This window comes from Sarcophilus harrisii, chromosome 5, assembly GCF_902635505.1.
Source record: "Sarcophilus harrisii chromosome 5, mSarHar1.11, whole genome shotgun sequence".
Lineage (NCBI taxonomy): Eukaryota > Metazoa > Chordata > Mammalia > Dasyuromorphia > Dasyuridae > Sarcophilus > Sarcophilus harrisii.
The window spans coordinates 50,148,538-50,172,857 of record NC_045430.1 but is presented as its reverse complement, the minus strand read 5'-3'; the positions used below and the strand labels follow the sequence as shown (position 1 = coordinate 50,172,857).

General features: G+C 33.8%; 1 protein-coding gene across 6 annotated transcripts in view; it reads right to left on the bottom strand.

Moving 5' to 3' along the window:
- Nucleotides 1-613: 613 nt before the first annotated feature.
- Nucleotides 614-24,320, bottom strand: part of PAWR (pro-apoptotic WT1 regulator) — a 138,549-nt gene continuing 114,842 nt past the window's right edge. For 5 of the 6 annotated variants that reach the window (XM_031939500.1, XM_031939501.1, XM_031939499.1 and 2 more), the window contains 5 exons: nt 23,916-23,950; nt 9,674-9,709; nt 5,848-5,977; nt 4,119-4,223; nt 614-2,050 (listed from right to left, as the gene is read on the bottom strand). In XM_031939500.1, the coding sequence (XP_031795360.1) occupies nt 1,964-2,050; nt 4,119-4,223; nt 5,848-5,977; nt 9,674-9,709; nt 23,916-23,950 (393 nt within the window). In that variant the 3' untranslated portion in view covers nt 614-1,963. The remainder of the gene's footprint in view (nt 2,051-4,118; nt 4,224-5,847; nt 5,978-9,673; nt 9,710-23,915; nt 23,951-24,320) is intronic. The other variant, XM_031939502.1, reaches the window with a different exon arrangement.

Below are 24,320 nucleotides of genomic sequence, written 5' to 3'. Positions count from 1 at the left end.
GGTTCAATTTTTTAATTTACCATTATGATTATGATTATTTCTAATCAGCAATGCCTATGTGGAAGTAAAAAAACAACAGAAAAAAATGATAGCTTAGTTTGTGAAAATAGGTGGATCTTGTCTCTTTCCAATACCTAGTACCAATCCTATTGCCTAGTCAATGGTTTGAAATATTTAACCTCTAATCTATTAATTATCTAGCATTAATTTACTAGCCAATAGAATATAACTTGAGGGGAGGAACAATTTCATTTTTGTCTTTGCACATCAAATTTTTAGGCACAGTGCTTAGAAATAAAAGATTAAAGGAGTACTAAAATTAGGTAAAAAGAAAACTAGTTCAATCAGCATAACATTTCCTTTCTCAATTCCTTTGTCTATTCTCAGTACAAAGTTCAGGCATGGTGGGAGATAATGAAATGGGGATGTGGGTTAAATGAGGTAGCCAAAATGGCTTTCTCGTGGTCTAGACCTGTAATATATACTCTGGGACATATCTCTATAAAAGGTAGAAAAGTTGAAAAAAATCAGGAGAGAATTTCTGTATCAATGATAAGATTCAAACAGATCAAAATGCTAAGCTACTAGTAAAGAGTATTAGAACACACCCATCCCCAAAGTATTCAAAATATATATTTTGGAGTAAAAGAGCATTCTACCACTATTAAAATCAGGTTAACAGCATATTTACAACTTATAAATCTTTAAGAGAAAAAAAAATCTTATTTGCTCTTAAAATAATATATACAACTGCTTCAAATTCGGGGTAAGAAATCCCTAGTTCTCTTAGAGAAGGACAAATTACAACACATAAGACTTTATCTAAGATTATAAGTAACAGGCAATATAGAATAAAATCAACATTGGTCTTAGTGACAATTATGCTCATGTAAATACCATAATTGTTTAAGTCCAGATAAATATTTTTCATTTTTATTAGGCAAAAAGATGTTAAGAATATGTATTTTATTATAAACTGAAATTGTGTATAGACAAAAGAATTTCCTTTTTTTCCTTTTTACAAACATGTTGTTTTATCATTCTTTTTACAAACATGTTCTAATAAACTTTCTGCAAACAATAAAAAATAGTAACTACAAACTTCATAAGAACATTTACATAAACATTACATTTGTACGTTTTTGCAGAAGTTAAAGCGCTTTAAATTCTCAATATACAGACCCAAGATGGTAAATTTGTATTTACTATGGAACACATAATTCAAGTACTTTTCTAAAATATATATATGTATATTATATATATATATATATATATATAATATATACATATATATTATACAATATCTAACTGAACTCAACTATGTGAGATTGACTGTTATGAAATTACAATTTGCTTTCCTTTAAAAAGATGATTGCAATACAGAACTGAGCTAACCTACTATTCTAATCTCTTAGAATAAGTAAAAAGAAACCCCCAAGAATAAGATTTTGTCACAGTGAGTCCTCATTATGCAAAAATCTTACACATCACTAATAAGGAATCTGTACTTTACAGCTACTCAAACAACTCAAACAAAACAAGAAACTCCCAAAATATATTCAGATCCATGTAAACAAAGTTTTATGCTCTATTTCTTTTATTTTCTTTCTTTTTTTTTTTTTTTTTAAGGGAGGGAGATAATCTGAGAGGTGAAGACATAATCTGAGCCATTTTGGGCCACATATATTATCAGAATACATAAACTAGAGAATTTATAGCCCCTTATCAACTATTCCAATAACTGAAAAATGTTGCTTATTTCATGAAATGAGGTGGATACCTTAATTTTATTGATATTGAAAAAGAAAAATATTATGAAAATAAACATCCATCAGTTTCCAAGAAATAAATACACACTTAGTTATTTTAATGAATTGCAGCATGGAAAATATTGCCCTAGCATTGACCTCAACATTCAATCAGTAGTTTTACAAATCATTCTCCTCACTGAGGCTAGGATCTTCTACCTTGTCAGTTGTCCAACCACTTTTAAAAGGGTTTTGTTTTCCTGCTTTAGTTGTTCATTTTCATCTTCTGTGTCATCTAGGTCCTTAGGGAAAAAAAGGAAACATAAGTAAAGAAACTTCAAGAAAGAGGTGATGATATATTATTAAAGTAGGACAAACATATATTATTGGAAGAAAGAAAGGTTCCCCAGTATCACTAAAAAAAAACCAAAATTTATACTACATATAGTTTCACATTTCTTCTCCCCCACTCTCCATCTGGTTTAAGAAAATAATGTTTTAGAGTAAAAAGAGCACTCACTACTTTTTGAGACATAGGGTCTGAGCTCAGATTCTGTCTCTTAAGTGACTACCTGTAAGACTTTGGGCAATTCATTTAACTAAGAAAATTCTTATCTATAATATGAGAGAATTGGATGATCCTAAATAAACAAGGTTCAGATTATGGCCCTGCCACTAACTGCCATTTGACCTTGATCAAGTCACAAAGTTTTTATGACTTAAGTTTCCTCTTCTGCAAAATGGAAATTATAATACTTGTATTATCTAATATCTCATAGTGCTTTCTGTGAATAAAGTGTTTTGTAAACTTTGGATTACTTTGACTATGAGTCAATCCTATGGATTACTAGGACTATGAGTAGTATTAGAAAACCTACCAGTCTCTTCAATCAAACATTTCAGATTGAGACCTTACTTTCAAATACTAGAAAATACAATGGAGATACCACCAGAAATTAACAATTTAAATAATGGTTCAAAGAAGAGCACAGATTTAATCTGTCAGTTTAAATCAGTGAGAATGGAAATACAATAATCTTTGAGTTACACATGTGTTACGACAGCAGCATTCTAAAAAAAATTGTATTATCTTTAGATAGTAGTACAAAAGAATTTTTAAAAATTTAATGACATTTTGCACAGACTTTCATTCATTAAAACTAAGTAAAATCAAAGACTTTGGTAGATAGATTTGCAGTTAAAAAAAAAAAAAAGAAAGAAAGAAAAAGAAAAAGAAAAAAGAAAAAAAAAAAAAAAAAAAGAAAAACCCAGTAAAATTTCAATTGCTATTGGCTATTTTGCCAAGATTCAAATTTTTGAATAAGTTACTTCACTGATAAGTTAACCAAATCACAAAAATTATATGTTTCACTAATTATCTTGAGTGGATTGTAAATTCCTTGGAGATAGGTGCTTAATCATTTTACTATCAGCCCATAACATTAAGCATGAGGCTACCATAGAGGAGGCCCCTTAAAAATACCATATTTTAATCTTGTGTACAAATGAAAGATCCAGATGTACTTAAGAAAGGTAAAGCTAGGCAGAGGTTAGGTCAAAAAGCTAATATAGAACTGGTGAGCAAATCATTTTGAAGTGTGAAAAGAAAACTAAAATATTATGATTAGGGGATATGACAAGGGAATGTACAGAGTAATAGTGGCTGAAGGATGGCACAAGAAGAGATCTGAGAGGTCATCTACCATGCACCTCACTTTAGCTGAGCAAACAGAGGTCTTCCAAATTAAAGTGGGATGATTTGTTCAAAGCCCCAATGAATGGAACTTGTGAACTCTTTTCCAAAGAAATTGATGGGAGGAGGGGAGAGATAGGGCACATAGTACCAATATCAAATATAGTACCAAAATGTCCAAATAATCATTTGGATCAAAAATTTATAATAAAAAAAATAGCATGGCTCAACATAGTTGTTGCTGTTCAGTTGTGGCAGACTCTTTTTGACTATTTGGCATTTTCTTGTCAAGGATACAGGAGTAGTTTGCCAATTCCTTCTCCAGCTCATCTTAAAATGAGGAAATTGAAGTAAAAAGGGTTAAATGACTTGCCCAGGGTCATGCAGCCTAAATAAATAAAGATCACATAAGTAGATAGCTGCAGAACCTGAGACTACAAATTCAGGGCACTTCCTACTACACTACATTACTATCTTATAAATCACAATCAAGCAGTAAATTAAATTAAATATGTTGTCACATAGCAATCATCAAGGATATGATTTCTACTATCAGTCATCTATGAGATGTCGAAATCTGTAAGCAAAGCATAAGCTCATTAATATAATGGAGCCAAATTTATGCATTTTCCCACAATTAGGACACATCATACAACTAAGACATCTACAGAACTTACCCTATTTAATAAATCAATTTCTTCTTTGAGTCTTCCAATTACATCTTCTTTATCCTGAATCATTTTCTGGAGTTTTTGATTTTCTTGTTTCTCTTTAACTACTTCCTAGTAGAAACAGTTACAAAAATGGAGTCTTATTTTTTTTTTCTTTTCTTTCCTTTGCTTTTTTTTTTATTATTATTATTAAAGCCTTTTATTTTCAAAATATATGCATAGTTTTCAACATTCACCCTTGAAAAACCTTGTGTACCAAATTTTTTTCCCTCCCTTCCCTTAACCCTCTCCCTTAGATGGCAAATAATCTAATATATTTTAAACGTGCAATTTTTCTATACATTTCCACAAATTATCATGCTACACAAGAAAAATCAGATCAAAAAGGAAAAAAATTTAGAAAGAAAACAAAATGCAAGTAAACAAAAAAAGTGAAAACTATGTTATGATCCATACTCAGTCCCCACAAAACCAAGTATTATTTGAACAAAAATGGATTTCCATACTAAAAGAATGTTTATAGTCTCAAAAACAAAAACAAAACCCCCAAACACTTAGAAATATTCAGCATTCCAATTTAGAGATCCCCCAAGGTAGCTTACTTAAAATTGCCTTTTGTAACTTAGGTACATGAGAGAATTCACCCACAGGAAGAAAGGAGAATGAGGGGAATGCAAAAGCTAAAAGGAATCTGGCAGATTAAATCAAGGTTTAGCCAAGTCTCTAACAAATGCTAATCAATTTCTCAATGGTGTACTTACTCCCTTTATCCTTGTAACCTACCAATCTCCACTATTAATTGTGCGGAAAACATTTCACTCACTCTCTAGTGGTTTTATAAGTTTACAATATAATTTCCACTTTGGGGAAAATCAGTATTTAAGAAAAACTGAAACCCTAAGAAACTTGGAAAATAATTTCAAGAGCATGCTGTAGTTGAAGCCTGAGAATTTACTTTCACATTAATCACAATCCTCTAACATGAAAATAGCTAAAATTAGATTTTTATTTGTGCAAATCCTTTGATATCAGGGAATAATTTAGTTTCAGTTGAGTCATTTGATCTGAAAACAGATTTCACATGTTTGTCCACTGGTTGAAAAGTTATTTTCAAGGACATGGGTGATAATATTAATATGGGATCAATTTGAATGTGCCTGTGCACTTGACTCTTTAGGTAATGAAAGGAATCTTCTTTGAACTGTTTTTGGGGACCCTTGAGCCCAGCCATAATTTTCTGTTTTGTTTTGAAGACAGAAACCCAAAATCTGCTTAAGCTCTGGATGCAAATCCTACAATTTTAGGTACTATGTATGTTTATTAAATATACAACTCTTTTGACCTATCCCAGGGAAAGCTCTAGGATACTGTATAAGCAGAATCTATTTTAAAACTAATGAATTTCTAAAGTTTCATCAGCAATAGGAAGGGTGACAAGGGAAGGAAACAGGAAAATACAAATCTAGTGACTATAGGGAACTAGATATCAAATTAACAAAACGACAGTACAACACCGTGACTCAACTACACAGGTTAAGACAGTTCAAATGTTAAAAGTTCTGTTCCTCCTCCTCCCACTTTTATCCCTTATTCCAAATTCTCCCTCTGGTTTAGTTCTACACCTCTTTTCAAGGACAAAAACCCCTACAGTACTTATTTGAGTCTTCTACTTTTCTGAGCAGAGAATAGGGTGATATTAAGATATTAAACTATCTAAAATAATCTTAGGCCATACCTTTTCAAGTTCTTCAATTTTCTTCTCCAATAAATTTGGAGAAGTCCGTAATTCCTTGCTGTGTCTAGATCCTTTCTTTTCTGTTCGAGCATGTCGACTTGAGAAATCATCTTCAGGAGTGATATTTGCACTATGAGGTGAATAAATATAAATTTTATGAAGACTTTCAACACAAAGAACCAGGATAATTTTTAAGCAGAGTAAACAATCAAACACACACACACGCATACACACACACACACACACACACACACACACACTCAGTTACCAGTAAAATAAAAACATTCACCATTTATAACATATTCTTAAGACGGCATGATTGTTCAGAAATAGGGATCAAAAAAGGATAATAATGATAGGGTAATAAGCATAAAAAGCTCATTCGATAACATACATTCAACATTTTTTCAAACCCCTGAATGTGTATATTATGGCAAATAAGATGAGGTAAGTTCACATAAACCACTATCCTTGTTCTCACTAGGCAGGCGTGTGAGTGTGCGTGTGTGTGTGTGTGTGTGTGTGTGTGCGCCCTTCCCTTCTTTCTCTCTCTCCCTCACTGAGCTTAGTCTAGTAAGATTATAAAAAAGACCAAAAAAAAAAAAAAAAAAAAAAAACAAACAAAAAAAAAAAACCCCATAACTGTAGGAATATTTTTATTAATAGTACATTAAAGAGATTCAAAACAAAATGTTAATGAATGGAGGGAGGTAGTTTTTAAAGACAAGATAAGACAGAATTGGGGAAGGATTCTTAACAAAGAAACCAATGGGAAGAGAGCTATTTAAGGTCTCTGGGTCTAGGTTTTCTCATCTTTAAAAACAAAAATTGCACTAGATTATTTCTAGAGTCCTTTTAGTGTCAACATTTACTCTATGATAACTTTCCTCCTCTATCTCCTCCAGGATTCAGTCTAGATAACATTACTATCTCTCCCTCCCGCCATGATGAATCTTTCTCCCATGAAGGTACCATTTTAGTCTTTCATTTTAATTTTTTCCCTAAAACTACTGATTAAAATAAATGCCAGTAGCTTGGATGTATAACAAGAAAAATATAAAATGCTACTTAACCATTTCTTAGATTCTCTGCATTCCTTGAAGCACCCCCTTACTATTTGAACATAGTAGTAAAATGTATTTAATTTTAAAAAGCACCAGCAATGGCTATTATTTGATTAAAATTTTATCACTTTCAATTTTCCTTTAGCCTCTTTCTTTCAACCAACAATAAAATGAAAATGAAATTATAAAAATTCAGTTTCCTAAGGTGACTATATTCATTTTTAAATAATCAAAAATATCCAATTTAAAAAACTTGAGTCACCCAGAAAAGTGGCAAAGATTAGAAAAGATGGAGTGGGGAAAAATCAGGGCTGGAGAGGCTGCTGGAAGATAGGTATAGTAAAACAATGTTGGGAGAGCTAAGAACCAGCTTGCTACTTCTGGGAAACAATTTAGAATTATATGAAAAAAAGTGACTGAGCTGTTCATAAACTTTAACCCAGCAATATGACTACTAGGCATTTACCAAAGAGGTCAAAGGAGGGAAAGATACCCTGCATACCAAGACTATTTATATCTATCCCGTGATAGCAAAAAACAAAACAAAACAAAAAACTGGAGGGAAAAAAAAGAGCGCCTCAATTGGTCAATGATTGGACCAACGGCCACATAACTGAACAGTATTGCTATGTTGTAAGAAATAATGACTATGAAATCAGAAATTTTGGGAATTTATGAACACAGATACAGAACAAAATAAGTAGAGAAAACACATAAAAATAACCACAAAAAAAGGGTAAAGGAAAAAAAATTTAAAGACATCAGAACTTATATCAATGCAATAACCAATCTCAGCTACAGAGGATGGATGATGAAACAAACCTCAATCTTCATAGTAAAGATGTGGTGGACTACAGGTATGAAAGTAGGTGTATACTGTTCAAGATGTTGTCAAAATGTTTTTCTCTTAAATTCTTTAATATGAGAGGAGATTGTGAAATGAAAATGAAATTGTTTTAATCAAACTTTTTTTTTTTTGGGGGGGGAGGGTGTCATTATATATAGGTAAGGGCCAAATATCTAAGCATTAGTCATTTTACTATGATGGCAGAACATTAAGAATCACCATTAAGCTTTTCAATTACACTTCTGCCTAGTATGCCACAATAACACAATGTTCAAAAAGAATTCTACAAATAATAGATACAATGGTGATCCACATCTCTATTTGTAGAAGCAAAGATTGTTGCTACTTTATTGCTGGAGATTGGCTTTCTTTGCTTATTACAACTTGCATGGTGTAAATAATTTAATTTGTGATAATGTTCCTGTCTAGTAGGAACCACAGAAATGAATTTGATCATTTCAGAATTTTATCAGCTGAAAGGGGCCCTAAAGATCTTTTAGTTCAACTCTTTATTTTTTTCAAAAATGAGCAAACTGAGGCCCAGAGAGGTTCAGTGACTTGACTCACATCACAGAGCCCAATCATGAGGTCTAAGGAAGTGACCCAGATTCCAATCTTGGGTCCTTTGCCAACATGTCACATTCTTCTAAAGCAGTATCAAAACACATTTTGAAATATTCCAGTCAGAGATGGCAAAATCCATTTCTGATTGATCTATCTATCCAATGAGAATAAATATATCCATATGATATCTCATGCAATTTTCAACATTTTTGCATAAAAATGCTCTACTTATCCTCCACAAAACCATAAAACACTCATATTAAATCCCAGAACAAAATAAATCACTCCATCTATTAGACAATTAATGCACTTAGGCTGTGATTCATTAATGAAAGATTCTGACATTCAATAAATCAGTAACACTCCTATGTTTATTACCCATATACTCTACTTTAAAATAATTTTATTTTCCCCAAAGTACATATGCAAAAACAATTTTGAATATTTGTTTTTTAACTTTTGGTTCCAAATTCTTTCCCTCCCTCTTCTCTCCCGTCCCTGAAGTGGTTGGTAACCAAATAAAAACATCATCTACACAGTTTTGACATTTGACTTGTATCTAGTTAGCATTTTCAATAAAACTCCTATCATGTACACAAAAGATTATATATAGAATGCCAGTGGGAAATCAAGAGTCTATCACATATTTACTATTATTCTAACTTCAATGACCTTTGTGTCATCCTGGTCTATCAAGAGACAGGTTCTGAGATACTATTAATTGAGTTTAGGAATAGATCTTATTTAAACCAAAGAAACTGCAACTAGAGCCACCCAATTATAACAAGACACTGAAAGACTCTTCCACAAAGTGTCCCCAAAGTTCTCTGTGCCACTTTAATCTACTAAAGCTTAAAATTTTAGTACCAAAACACCTTGTCATAAATCAATGACACTCAGGAAAGTGCTGTTGATTTAAAAAAAAAAAAAACTCCTTTTGCTTGCTTTTATTTGCTCAATCACAGATATTTAATCTGACCCTACCACTTTTCTCTCATTTCCATATTTCTTTTAGACAAAAGTAAGATTCTCCAGAGCAAACAGCAGACAAAAACTCAAAGGAGCTGCTAAAGAAAGGGATCAAGAAAGCTTATACTTGAAGTAACTTTCCCCTCCCATGACTCTTCAATAAGTAAACTTTTTTTAAAAAAGGAATAAAGGGCCAAGAAGGTAGTCATTCGAATGTAAGCTCTTTGTTGGCAAGAAATGTCTCATTTCTGTATAGAATCCTAGCAGGTGCTTAATAAAATTTGTTGAACTGAATAGAAATGTTTTTTCTCTTTCTCCCTCCCCCCAGCTCCACTCATTCTCTCTCTCTCTCTCTCTCTCCACTTTCTCTCACCACCCTCACCATCTCTTCTCTTCTATACTGAAGTACCACGATAACCTGAGAGAGGAAGAAACAAGATGTAGCATGTGTTAAGAAAGTTGAACTGTTACCATGACCTCTACCCACCTAACAAATAAGAATAACAAATAATAATAATAATAACTAGCTTTTATATAGTACTTTAAGTTTGCAAAGTGCTTTACAAATATCTCATCCTCACAACAAAACTTGAAAATTATCCCCATCATACAGATGAAGAAACTGAAGAAGACAGAGGTGTCAAGTAACTTGGCCAATTAGTGTCACTGGACATGAAATTCAAAAACATGCATTATCCTGTTCTGTGTTACTGTACCTAAGCCTCTCCTACATGCCCTATTAAAATGTGATTTTTGTTAACAAAGAATTCAATTTCTTAGCAGCCTGCCTTGACCACAACAAGCATTTAATAAATGCCCTTTTCCTTCATTTCTTCAAGAGCCTAACTAGTAAATAATAGATATGTGGAACTGGAATTTTCAAGGATATCCTCCTACTTTTAAAAGTCCATTTTTCACATTTCCCTCCAGGAGTATGCAGGGAAATGTGCAACAACTGACTCTTTGTGAAAAACAAAAACACAGGTGTAACACATTTTTTTAAGTTTTAACAGCATCATTAGCATATTCTCCATCACTCTTGAGACAATGAACAAAATAATATATCAAGTTCCAATGGTAGGATCTGCCAGTTTCTAAGATGTAAATGCTCACATAGAAAATTTAGCAATCAATGATCAGCTTCTAGCACCCCCCCCCCCTTTTTTTGTTTGTTTTCTTTGTTTTGGAAGAGTTAAGTGACTTGTTCAGGGTCACAGCTAGTAAGTGTATGAGGGCACATTTGAACTCAGGTTCTCCTGATTCTAGGGTCAGTTCATGCCATCAAACTGCCCCTAGGCACACCCTTGTTTCCCAGTTTGGTTAGCAGATATATAAGAGCAAGAAGGGATGGGGGGAAGCTGGCAGCTCCAGGCAGGGAAAAGGTAACAACTGACAATGTAAAATATCACAAATGCTGTCAAAAAGCAGATGCATTTTTACACACACACACACACACACACACACACACACACACACACTTTAAAGCATAACTCCTCTTAGTAGAAAGAGAAATATATTTGAAAATTAAGGTGATATTTTAAAAAATCAATAAAAGATTTTTAAAAATTAAAAAGTCAATTTTTCTTTAATAAGGACTCAGGTTAAAAAAAAAAAGTACCATATTATATTTAAAACAGACATTAAGAACCAGCTCTCCCTGAATGGCTCTGTGATTTGCTAAAGGATTTTAAAGTAATTAGTTAGAAACTAAAAACTTTACAGAAAGTCCTACCAGTACTAAAGTGTTGATAAAACAGCACAGGCTAAGGAATAAAGTTCCTCTTCAGAGGAAATTCAGAGGTTGCTACAGTTGGGAGAGATACTATTGACATAATTGCAGAAATGTTGTACTTTGATCTCATTAACATGTTTAGCACTGTTTGTTCTACAAATAGCAGTGCTTTTGAGCTTATTTCTCTAACAGGATCTGAAAAGGAGAGAATGAAAAAAACTAGTACATTCACTCTAAAACAATTTGTAATGTTTTGATTAAGAGGACTTTATTGCCTATGTCCATAAGACTAAAAGGAATCCCCCTTAAGCTATTGGCTAAAATGTTAAAAAGAAAAAAAAAAAAAAAAAGAATTAAGGGAATCAAAGAAAAAAACACTCGTTGCTGGAAATTTTCTTACACAGGAACTTTTAACATGTTTTGTGCAAAGATATAAGCAGTTTGGGAGAAGAATTATTTTAGGGGCAGAGGAATATATCAAGTTTGGAAGAAAGCAAGCTAAGATGCCTCAAATGAGGATATAGAGAGAGGAATTTTCCACTAAAGAGAACACAGGAAATATTAGCACTTCAGAGACACACTGGAGCTTCGGACTTGAGAGCTGGGGCAGTTCAGTTCAAAACCCAAATGTTAACTGGGATCATGGAGAAGTCACTTTGTCCCTTGGAACCTTGAAGTGTTTTCACTTATAAAATGGAGATAAGAATACTTGTACCTAGTCATCTCATAGAATTGTAGTAAGAAAAGTCCTTTCCAGATGGTATACATAGTGTGTATGTAAATTTGGTATGGTGATTATTATTACAAATAACAACATTTTATGGGCATAATCCTTGTTTATGAAAGTGGCCAATGAAAACTAAAGTAAAGTGAGTAAAATGTGAAATGTCTAGGTAAGTTATCACTGATCATTATACCAAGAGAACTTAAATCTCCCACCTCACTCCTCACAAGTGACATTTCATCTCATGTTTTGTATCTTTAGGTAGGAGTTGCAGTGTGCTCTATTTGTTATTTGCTGGTCAGTTGTATCTGACTCTTCATGAGCTCATTTGGGGTTTTCTTGGCAAAAAATAGGAGTGGTTGCCATTTCCTTCTTTAGCTTATTATAAAAATGAAGAAACTGAGACAAACAGGATTAAGTGACCTGACCAGAGTCCCACAGCTAGTAAGTGACCGAGGCCAGAGTTGAACTCAGGAAGATGTTTTTCTGACTCCAGGCTCAGTGCTCTATCTACCTAGCTCTGCCTTTCCCCTTTCCCTTCAATCTGTATTACTTCTTAAACCTCTCAGCTTCCTTCAAAGATCAGCTTAAGCACACTTCCTACATGAGACTCTTCCTGTTCTTTCCAGTTGGTAATGTCTCCATTCTTATTTATGATCTGTCTCTCTGTCTCATAGATTTAGATCTAGAAGAAACCATAGAGTCCAATTTTATTTTACAGATAAGGAAAATTAGACACAGAGAAGTGACTTGCCCAGAATCACACAAATAGTAAGTGACTGAGAAAGGATTAGAAACTCATCTTCTCGACTCCAAATCCAGCACTCTTTCCATTTATTAAATCATGTAGCTACCTCATACCACCTTTCTAGTTGAGCTTAGTTATACTATATAAATAAACCAATTAGTTATTTCTTTGAGTATACCTAGTTGAAGTAGAAATGCCAGTTTAAAAAACTAAAAAGGTATAATTCAAAAAAGAAAATCACCTTAGCACTTCCTTTTATCCAGCAAGGCTATTCTATACTTTGTTTAAAACAATTTAAACTACAGGTGCAGAACAGACAAATGTTGAATGGAATATGTCCTGTTTATTTGCATATTCTGGTAAATTAAAAGATACAGAAGTCTAATAAGCCTGTCCTTCCAAAAGATTATTTCCAATGGTGTTACTCTTTTTGCTGGGGAACAATCTTTCTAGAAATGTAGCGAGAAAAATCTTGCTACATAATCAGTCCATCTCCTTTCTTCCAATGATGTTTATTAGAATGCTTCTTGTATATATCATCATTAGTAATTCTCTGCTGCCTACTTCCTTTTCATCGCCTATTGAATAACCTACAATTGTAAATCCTAAGAGACTACAGTATCCAAATTAACCTATAAATTGTTTATAAAGCATCAGGTAAGTGCTAAATGCTAGGGATGCAAACATAACTGAAACAGATCCTATCTGCAAATAGGAGAAATAAGAAGTACACATTTTTAGAGAGATATATAACATAAAGCTAATAAATATATACACAAAGAAGGAAAGTACAAGAAATTTAGAAGGAAAGATATTATCAATTGAATTGGGGGGATTAAAATTAAATTAAAGGTTTCACGTGGGGCAGCTAGGTGATGCAGTAGACAGACTAGCACCAGCCCTGAAGTCAAGAGGACCTGAGTTCAAATACGGCCTCAGACACTTAACACTTCCTAACTATCAGACCCTGGGTAAGTCACTCAACCCCAATTGCCTACAAAAAAAAAAAAAAAAAAAAAAGAAAGAAAGAAAGAAAAAAAAAGGCTTCATGTACAACTTGTACCCATGTGACATCAATAAAAGCATATCATAGGTTAAAAAAATTGGGTTTCTGTTTTACGATGATCAATTTCCCAAACATTCTTTGTCCTACTCAATTCTAGTCACAATTCATTCCCTATCTGCAGTTTCTAAGATTATATATCTATCTATCTACATATAGATGCGCGCGCGCACACACACACACACACACACACAGACAGCAGCATTATGACTTGTTTACGCCAAAGTATTTCATAATCTGTCCAATAGGTGTTCTTCATCTATTTGTTTCCCTCACAACCCCAATGCCAAATAGATGGGTGTTGGAATCTTTACAAAGTGTTAAGCCATTGGAGTTGATTTAATCTGAAAGAGTTATTTTGGGTCAGAACTTGAACTAGGTACTACTAAGTACAACTGATGGAAACAATGCTTCTGTTTACACCTTTAGAGAGCTCATAAGTATCTAAGTACTCAATGGATTTCACACGTGTAGGGCTTAGTTCGAATTCACACCTCCCTTGAAGTTCTTAGGGCCAGAGAGCACTCTGGGAGATAACCCAGAATCCCTCTCCCTCCAGAAGGTGGAGTTAACCTTTGGGAGATCACATAAATATAGGGAACTTTTGAAGCTTGGCTTTAGTTCTTCTTGTGGGACTGGAGGTTCAGAAAGATTCATTGTATCTTCTACCTTGGTGCTGGCTGGAGGCTGAAGAAAGCAGAGGCAGAAGCCAAGGACAAAGCTGCAAGATCTCTTAGAGCTCAAGCAGAGAGTTAGGTCTCAACTAACAGGGCTAATTTGGAAGAAGAAATAAACGTTTGCATTTTTACCAGCTGGCTGCGATTTTGGAGTAATTATTTATTTCAGCTGAGACTAAGGCTGCCTCCAGAAAAACCACCACAGATGGGGATGTCTTACTCATTTGCATTTGTAAATCTAGCACTTAACTCAATGTAAGGCATATAGGAGAAATATTTAAAATCTATTCTCTCCTCCTGTTTGTATCTCTGTGTGACATACTATGTATCTCTTTGTGTGTATCTCTGTGTAAATACTATCTTTCTCTCTCTCTTATCTACCTACCTATAGATCAACCATAAAAAAGAACATTCAGAGTATCAGCATTATTTATAGGGATCCCTCACCAACTGGAATCCTGCATGTATAACACCTCCATGACTGGTAAACACTTGTGTTGCCTTAATTATGCCTTATTTGATATTAATATATGTAAAGACACACACACACACACACACACACACACACACACACACACACACACGTTTTTGCAGTACATTTTTAAGGGGTCATTTTCTCCTGTGCCCATTTTTCCATTGCAACCATTAAACACTGAAGCACATCTTGATTTCACTTGGAGGGTCTCATTAACATATTCTTCATAGAAATTGGTCCTAAATCATCATCCTCTGCAAAAGATACTGGTGCTTAGGATGCAATTATCTCGCTGGTAATCTTTTTGTTTATTGTCAATCTAAATAATGCAAAATAAGATGACTATTGCATAAAAGGTGTCCAGTTGTTTTTGAATATAAAATAAAACCAATTTCTTTATCTGCCTTTTCAAAAACTGTGGGCCAGACTTCTTCCATCTAATAGCATTTTCTTGTTTTCTAATTTTATTATAAAAATATAATTCATTGTGGTTAAATAAAGATCTCAAATTAAGAGTACCAACAGTTATATTCATGTTTACATAGGCTAAAAAATAGTATAATTGTTAGTATCCTTACTGCCTCCAATGAGAAATTTTACACTCTAACTGGAGAAAATAAGCAGCATATGTACATACATGCACACACGTGCACACATAAATACATCTCCATAATTGCCAATGTAGAATTACAAGACACAATGCAAAAGATCATTTGTTATTTTTCTTTGTTTTCCTGGTTGTTACCGCCAAAGAATTCATCATCTCCTGATAATGAGTTTCCCCATCCTTGGCTAACTAGTCCTTGGAAAGTAGCCACAAACTGTCCCAAGGATTACATTCTAAGTCTTTCCAGCATGACAGAACCTGACAAGACTTGTAGTCTGTTGGCACAGATTCTTAGAACAAAGGGTCAATGGTAAATTTATAGTGAACATAATTACATAATATAATTTTGCTTTGAGCTGTCAGAAGTCCCTTAGTATTCTGTGGTCATTCTTATGATTACTGCCTATTTTCAAGTACTAGAGTCAATAATTTATTTACTGTTCAATAGTAATTAATCACTTACTGTGTGCAGAGACCATGTGCTAGGTTTCAGAAAAGATTTAAAGTTTATATAAGATCTGAAATTATGATCTAAAAGTTGGTTATAATATACATAAAGCAACAATACAAAAAACAAAAACAAATAAAAAGCATGCAAGTATTAAGAGGTAAAGAGATATGGGATCTAATATTTAAAAGGGTAAGTGCTAAGAGATCCAAATGGAAAAAAGTCATTGGAAGGATAGCTAGATGGCAGTGAAACAGAGCACAGACCCTGAAGTCAGGAGGATTCATCTAGCCTCATAAACTAACATTTACTAGCTCTGTGACCCTAAACAAGTCACTTAACCGTTCCTCCTCCTCCAAAAAAAAAAAAAAAAAAAAAAAATCATTGGAGACTAGGAAAATGCAAAAATGCTTTTTGGAGGAAGCAGTACATGAAGTACAATCTGTACAGATCCTATAATATATGCACAAAAATTGCCTTAAAAACAAACTAACTATATTAACTTGTTTATCTCTCCATATTTCCCACTCAGTAAAAACTACCCCCCCCGGGGGGGGAGGGGAAGCTTTCTAGTTATTTGGATAAAGATGAAAAGACTCACTGTATTTCATATGCATTAAAGCCACTAAATTAAACAGTATATTTAGCTTTCCAAATGATAAAGTATATTTAATGGGGAATTTCTAAATTCCCCATTTAACTATTTCTCTGAATTTAGTTATTTCTATTGATATCATCTTATACTTTCTTGCCTATTACCAAAGAAAAAAGAGCTGTCATTATTAATTCTTAATCATTTTATTAAGTATCTACTAATTGATATAAAAATCCATACTATACTACTTATCTATAGACTATACTATTAAGTACTTACTATTTGATACAGATACCTATAAAAACACATGTATATGTGTATAATATAAACACCCCCTCCCACCCCACCCTCCACCTCTCACCCCCCTACACACCCAATCAGGTAACTTCAGTAAGCAACGAGGATTCAAAAACAAGGTGAAAACACTCTTTCCAGAGGCTCACAGTTTAGCTGGAGGAAACCAAAAAGGGTCATAAATAGACATTCCTGAAAAACTGATTCAAAGGGGAAGCTATTAGCAACTATGTAGGGATAGATGATAAAAGCTCATATAATACAGAGTAAGTAAGGTGATCCTTGAAAGAAACTAGGGAATCCAGACGTGGAAGTATAGAGCACCAAATGTGAGAAGTACCAAGATAACAGAACAGCTCAAGCTGAGTTCCAGAAGGGATCTTCTCTACCCTTGAAAAAATAATAAACTGTCAAATCCTAAAAATTCTAATTTCCTAATACCTCACCCACATCTCATCCTCCCCACTTCTATTGCTACCAACTCAATTTAGTTCCTTATCTCCTCTGACTTAAATTCCTCTAAGAGGCTCCCAGGGGGTCTCTCATTCTACGGCTTTACCCTACTCCCTACTCCAATCTATACTTTACACATAAGCAACCAACATAAGCTTTTTTAGTCAGAACTGACAATGTTATTCCTTCACTCAAAAATAGTCATTAACTTGCCCATAAAATAGCTACAAAGGGCTCAAAAAGCATGGTCTTGAGAATATTAGATTACATTGTTTCACCAACTGACAGAGACCTTTGGACCTGTTTTGACTTGGGCTTATCATTTCTAAAGAATTCTGGTAATTTCCAAGGCTTGGTTCTGATTGACAAAACCTGAAAGATTCTTGAGTGATTCTCAAAACACAATGTCTAACCCAACAAGTATGACTGGTTTTTTAAACAATAGTTGTAAAGATATTTCCCTTAGGGGTAAAGAAAAAAAATATCATAGTAGTGAAGTAGTCTTAATCTTTAGATTTAAAACAAAGAAACAAACTCATTCTCATCTTCAAGGCAATTGTACAAATGGGATTCTCCCCCTTTCCAAATACTGACAAACAAAACTTGGAGAACATATTGCCCAATGTTCAAAATTCTCAATTGACCTCTTGTTATACACACACACACACACACACACACACACACATACTTGAGCTCACCAATTGGTAATGATATCTTCAAAGGTAAACAAACTTCCATTGTTGCCAACCAACAAGACCACATAAATTTCCCAAAGTTTTTCTACACTGAAAAGTGTATTCCTTAAATCAACCTTTACCTAATTTTATTCCCTAGATTTATTGATTAGAATCTGTTTCTAGTTAACTCATTTTTCAAGTTTTTTTTGTCCTCTGACAGAATGGACTACTAGAAATTAAGTAAATTCAACTATAAAAAAATGTTAGCTCAAATGAGCTAAGCCTATACATAAACCATCCCATAACATGAGGGAATGAGGCTCACAAGAAGCAGCAGAATATAATACTCCCTTAGTCAGGAACATGCCACATTTTCTCACTTTCACCTACCACTTCAATGAATTTGCTTGACCAAATTTCATGCAGATTACTCCCCATCATAGTCCACTCCCCCAACATTACCTCTTTCTGATTATAATAATCCCACTTTCAAGTTTCTGGATTTATCAACAGATCCAGCTTTGGCATACTAATGAAACTTAATTGACTTTAAAGACTGTTCCTATCCAGCAAATATGGGTGCTGAGGTTATAGAGGTTATTACATTAAAGAAAGTTTATACCTTCCCTAAAAATAGCCATTATCTTTTGATTAGGAATTCAATTGGAATCAATATTCATTTATTATGGGCCTGAAATATTCAATGCCCTGTTCTAGCCACTATTCTATTATAAAGAACTGCTAAGATCTAAGCCTTATTAAAATCAATTCTCCTACCTCTTCTTCCTGGTGACAGGACCTGTTGGCTGGCATTACATAATCTAGCCATTGTGTGATATTCAAGGAAGGTCACATAACACTCCTATCACTCCAGAATTCCAATTCTAGACAGCCTACTAATTAAACAGATTAAAACTAACAATATTTATAGGAATTTATGGAAAAGAGCTAAGAAGAAAGCATTAACATGGCCCTCTAGGTCTACGTAGGGAAGTCAGAATTATACTACAGCTACAGCTAAAATTCTCTGAATAGAACATAACCTTTAAGTATTAGGACTTATTGTCTTTGACATCCTACCTGATAGATCAACTAACTGGAGAACTCAAGTAACCTGAAACTTGAGTCAAATCCAGAAAGGTAATAAAGGATATGGTAGGAGGACTACCTGTATTCCTGGGCAAGTAGGCTAGGGTAGTTATTTAAAAGGTAATGAAATTATCATCAAGACAGTAAAGCTCACAGTCGGAAAGCTCCAACTGTAACTTAAGCATCAAGTGAGTGAGAACAAGTCAAAGCACTCGTAGTTTCCTCCCTGCTTCCTTGGGTTTGAGTAGTGTGACCCACCATGGACATCCTAGGGACAAGAAGGTTATACTCAATTGAATCATACCTGGATCCTTGTTGAATACCCATCCCCTGTTATAGCTAAGTAAATATCCTTTTGTTAATGCATTGGTCTTCTACAAATGTGTTCTTTCTAATTTTGAACTTGAGATAATAGACCAGGCTGGTCCAAATACAACCTTCCAGGAGGGAACAGTCTGTATGATTATCAGATAATACTCTCTGGTGGTTTTTTGTTTTTTTTTTTAATATTTTAGTAGGTTCTTCTTTCCCCTTTTAATTATAAACTTATTAGAGCAAATATTTCTAAATACAAAGAAAAAAGAATATTATGAAATTGTGGAACTTCTATTATGTCTAATTCTTTTTTTCAAATGTGTGTTAAATAAGATAGTAACTAAATTACCCTGTTTGTACCTACCTTTCTGAATTTTTCTTCTACTTTTAATGTTTTATTGCTGCTCTTTTCTTTTGTTAAGCAGGTTTTTTCTATCTTTAGCACTATCAAGGAAAAACAAATGAAAGCTCCACAAAGCCACATCTATAAAAGTGCTATTTTGCATATTCCTAATCCATCACCTGCCAGGAGTTAGGAAACTTGCTTCATCTTCAGTCTTTGAAAGTCAAGACTAGTAATTTTCTAAAAATTTAAAAGATTTTTTTTTCCCCTTTAAAGATCTGTAAGGTTTGGGGGACAAGAGGATGATATCAATGATGTAAAGAAGATAAAGTATAGCCAGACAGGTAAAGAGCAGGGTCACAAAATCTGCAAGTGGTAGGAGATAGTCTCGAAATAATGCCAAGAGGTCAGAGAATTTTGTGATGGTGGTGATAATAGAAACCTCAAAAGTCAGTAAGTCCAATCCATATAGTTACAGATAAAGAAGTGGGGCCCAAAGGAGACATCACACGTAGTAAACTGCATGGGGAAGTTTCAAACCCTGGTCTCCTGCTTCCAAATGCACATTATAGTAAGTTCCCTCTGGTATCATTTTTGCTTCACAAATGGAAAAACTTTTAAGATACTTGCTGTTATTTACTGTATTGTACACGTGTCACGCATTTAAAAAAAAATTCTTTTTACATATCTAAATTAAGGAAAACTAAATTAAAGAAAAAGGAAAAAATTACTAATGATATAAAGCAAATCTGGATGTCTGACTTAATCTGTTATTTACTTGCTTTGGGAGGAGAAGGGAGTATTTATTTGCTATTTATTGCATCTGTGCTGAACCAGATTTAAAACTAGGTACTTAGATCACAAAAATAAATTATAGGCTCAATTCAAATACTGAAAAAAACTTTTTTTATGCTAAAAATTATAAACATAGGTTAAGTAACCATTCAGTTAGGAAAATTACACATATATTTAAAAAAAATTCACTATATCAAATATTGTTGAATGGTTTTTCCCCCTTTTAAATCATTGAAGGTTTAGAAGAAAAACTGTTAAATCTTGAAGACTACATATATGGGAAGAGTATCTGATGACTTAAGCTTTTTATCAATATGAATCACATACCCCAATTATGAATATTTACAGTCTAACATTTACAGAGCACTTTTTTCCCCCAAATCTTGTGATATCAGCAGTCAAGTATGATTACTGACCTTTTACTGAGGTTTAAGTACTTAACAGAGCAGTCAAGTTCCTTGTACAGAGTCAAACAACTAGCATATTTTGGCCAGAGCTAATGTCCCCTGATCCCAAGAACAATTCCTATGTCACTGAAATACAGTGGGGTTTCTCTATCATAGAATCAGAATGTGACACCCCCATGAAATGATAGCCAACTGCTAGTAATGATCTTCCCAGATTACTTAGGTGACTGGCATAAAGTCAAGTCAAGCCACTAGACCTTTGTTGACTGGTATGTTCTGTCAGGCCAGAAGGCACAATGGATAAAAGCACCAAGCCTGGGATCAGGAAGATTCATCTTTACGAGTTCAAATCTGGCCTTAGACACTTAACTAGCAGAGTGACCCTGGACAAGTCAGTTAACTCTGCCTCAGTTTCTTCATCTTTAAAATGAGCTGGAGAAAGAAAAGGCCAACTACTCCACTATCTTTGCCAAGAAAATCTGAGATGGAGTCACCAAGGAGTCAAACAAGACAAAAAAAGGACTAAACAACAACAAAGAAGAGGATCAAAGACTGAAAAAATGATGGATAAAACTGATCTGCCAGATCACATGTGCCTATCTCACATTAAAAATTTCATTTAAGAACACTTGATTTGGGGGCAAATAAGAAAAAAACTCATATCTTAACAAAAGTTACTTTGTCACAAGATATTTGGTATTTGTCACAAGAGCCTTGATTTTCTGTAGCCATTTTCAACTATGTAGTTTTTATTCCACCCTTTAGCTTATTCCCTAGGTCTTGTCTGATACCTTTTTTAATAAACATCTCTTCCCAAGTCCATTTTACAACTTGGTAACATAACATATAGCAGAGAAAGAATTTTCAGTAAGTAAACCATTCCTCTTATTAAAAGTTACATAATCATTAAAACTAGAAGATCATAACATTTCCCTCCCCACATTGTTAACATCATTAGGACTAAGATAACTACTATTCAATTCATTCATACATCAGTAGGAGAAAAACAATCTTTTAAATTAATAAAAGAATAAAAATAAGAGGGAAAAATTGAAGGTGGGGAAAACTGGTCAGAAAACATAAAATACAAAAAGTGGCAGAACTAAACTATCTTCTCAATTTGAGAAATATTAAGGTTAAAAACTGTTTCAGGAGAGAAGAAATAAAGAAGTCAGTCATAAATTGCATTTATCACATTTGAAAAGGTTGTAATTGAGTGTTATCCAGCTATAGAACATATACGGTTATACAGTTGGCAGATTCAATAACTGAAGTTTATATCCACCCAAGAACAACCGATATGAAAAGAGAAGTAAAGTAATGCAAAGATAATTTGTTTTACTATTTGACTTAAAAAAAAAAAAATCTTTGTTATTCAGTAGTTTAAGGGCTCCCCTCCCTCCCTCCCTCTCTCCACTGAGGCAATTGGGGTTAAGTGACTTGCCCAGGGTTACACAGTTAGAAAGTATTAAGTGTCTGAGCCCACATTTAAACTCAGGTCCTCCAGACTTTAGAGTTGGTGCTTCATCCACTGCACCACCAAGTTGCCCCAACTTAAACTCTTTATGTGTTAGTTTAAAAGAATCACTAATGTCAATATCATGAACTCTCAATTATTCTGAGATATCCAGTTGTATGTATGTGCCAGATCTTACTATTAGAGTGTAAGTTCCATGAGGACAGGGTTTTTGCCTAATTTGAACTTTTTCTTAGTCTAGCCTCTAGTCCTTTTAGCAAATGTCTGTCAACTTGAATGATTTAAGTATCCATAGCATTTTTGTTTATTTCTCTCTATGTTTACTGAATGCACATATTGATTGTAATACCCTGGGCAAAACACTTGATTTTTCTGAGTATCTAGAACTATAAAATAGGTAAATACAAGATTATTATTAGAAGGGCCAAACAAGATAATGTATGTAAAAATATTTGCAAATCTTAAAGCACTATATGACTATGATCATTATGATTTGAGCATTATAGGAGGAATTTTTAAAATGTAAATACAGATTTACAAAATGTAAACTTCTACTGAAATCATTTTATGTCAAGTACTTTATAAGCCTTAAAGTATTATATGAATGGGAACCAGTATTTTGTATCATGGCAGTTGCCTTTAAAAAAAAAAAATTTAAACTTCAGGGGCAGCTAGATGATGCAGTGGATAGAGCACCAGCCCTGAAGTCAGGAGGACTCGAGTTCAAATTTGGCCTCAGACACTTACACTTTCTGTGTGACCCTGGGCAAGTCACTTAACCCCAATTGCCTCAGCCAAAAAAAAAAAAAAAAAAAAAAAAAATTAACCTCAGTTTTAAATTTCTACTCAGGTCCTATTCATAAGTCTCATCATGGCTTGGAAGTGATGATGGTGAATAACAAAGGGTGTATGTGTTATGAAGATGCAGGTTATGGCAAGTTCTACTATGCTGGAAAGACCCTGACAAGCCTGGTAAACAGACTTAGTCAGTCTTGAAAGGACTAGTCCAGATATGTTTAGAGAGGCTAGTGACCATTCTGGTTGCAGGATGATGAATTTTCAGTAACTCTCAATGACCACCTTAAATAATGGAGGGGTTATCGTTTGCACCTGCAAAGAGAGCCCACAAGAAAGGGGAAAACAGATCTTCAACATATGGAAATTTTAAAGTTACCTATTTGCATGTCTTATCTTTCCCATTAGACTACAAGCTGATAAAAGGCAGGAATATCTAGGTAAATTCTCCCCTACTCCCTACTCTAACTTAGCACACCATGACTTTCAAATGTAGATACTTGGTAAATGTTTGTTGAATCTAATATTCTTGGCTGTCTTTTACTACTAGGAATCTTAACAATTCACACTTATATAGAACTTGCTAGTTCTAAAATGCTTTCACATACATTCTCAGTAAGCACAACAACCCTGTGGGTTAGAAGCAAAAATGATTATTTTGTTCTCCTCTTAAGTTTCCTTAAATTATTTTATAAATGTGAGTTGTTATTCACATGCAAATATATCGTATCTCAATATACACCCAGGAATGAGATTTAGGAGGGGAGAGAAGACTTAATAAGAAAAGCAGACATGTTAACACAAGAAAACATAGTAGAGACAACTAAGTAAAACACAGTATTTGAAGCCAATATGTACATATATGACATAGATTTGTATATATGTGCATTACATAATACAAAAAACTTACCTTTTGTGTCTACTTGAAGGAGACTTAGATGTTTCCTATTATAAACAAAAAAAAGAGTAATACATTTTAGGAAATTTTGCTCAAGTATACAACTTGCAAACATCATCAATACAATAAGATTGAAAAAATAAAATTGGGGGAAGAGACCTAATATTGAAATGAATATTTGGTCAAGCATTACTTTTGTTTTATTTGCTTACTTATATTGAGGCTGGGTTTCCTTATTTCACTAGATTAGGACCATTCATAGATCTGATTTCATTAGGAGATCAGTATAGAAATTTTGATTTGTTCTGATTATGCCCTGGGCTAGCTGGACCCTCCAGAAGGGTGGAACCTTTTCCCCCAGCCCCCAACACATTGGTGATAAGACTTAGGGAGGATAGCTTAGTAAGACTGAAGTAA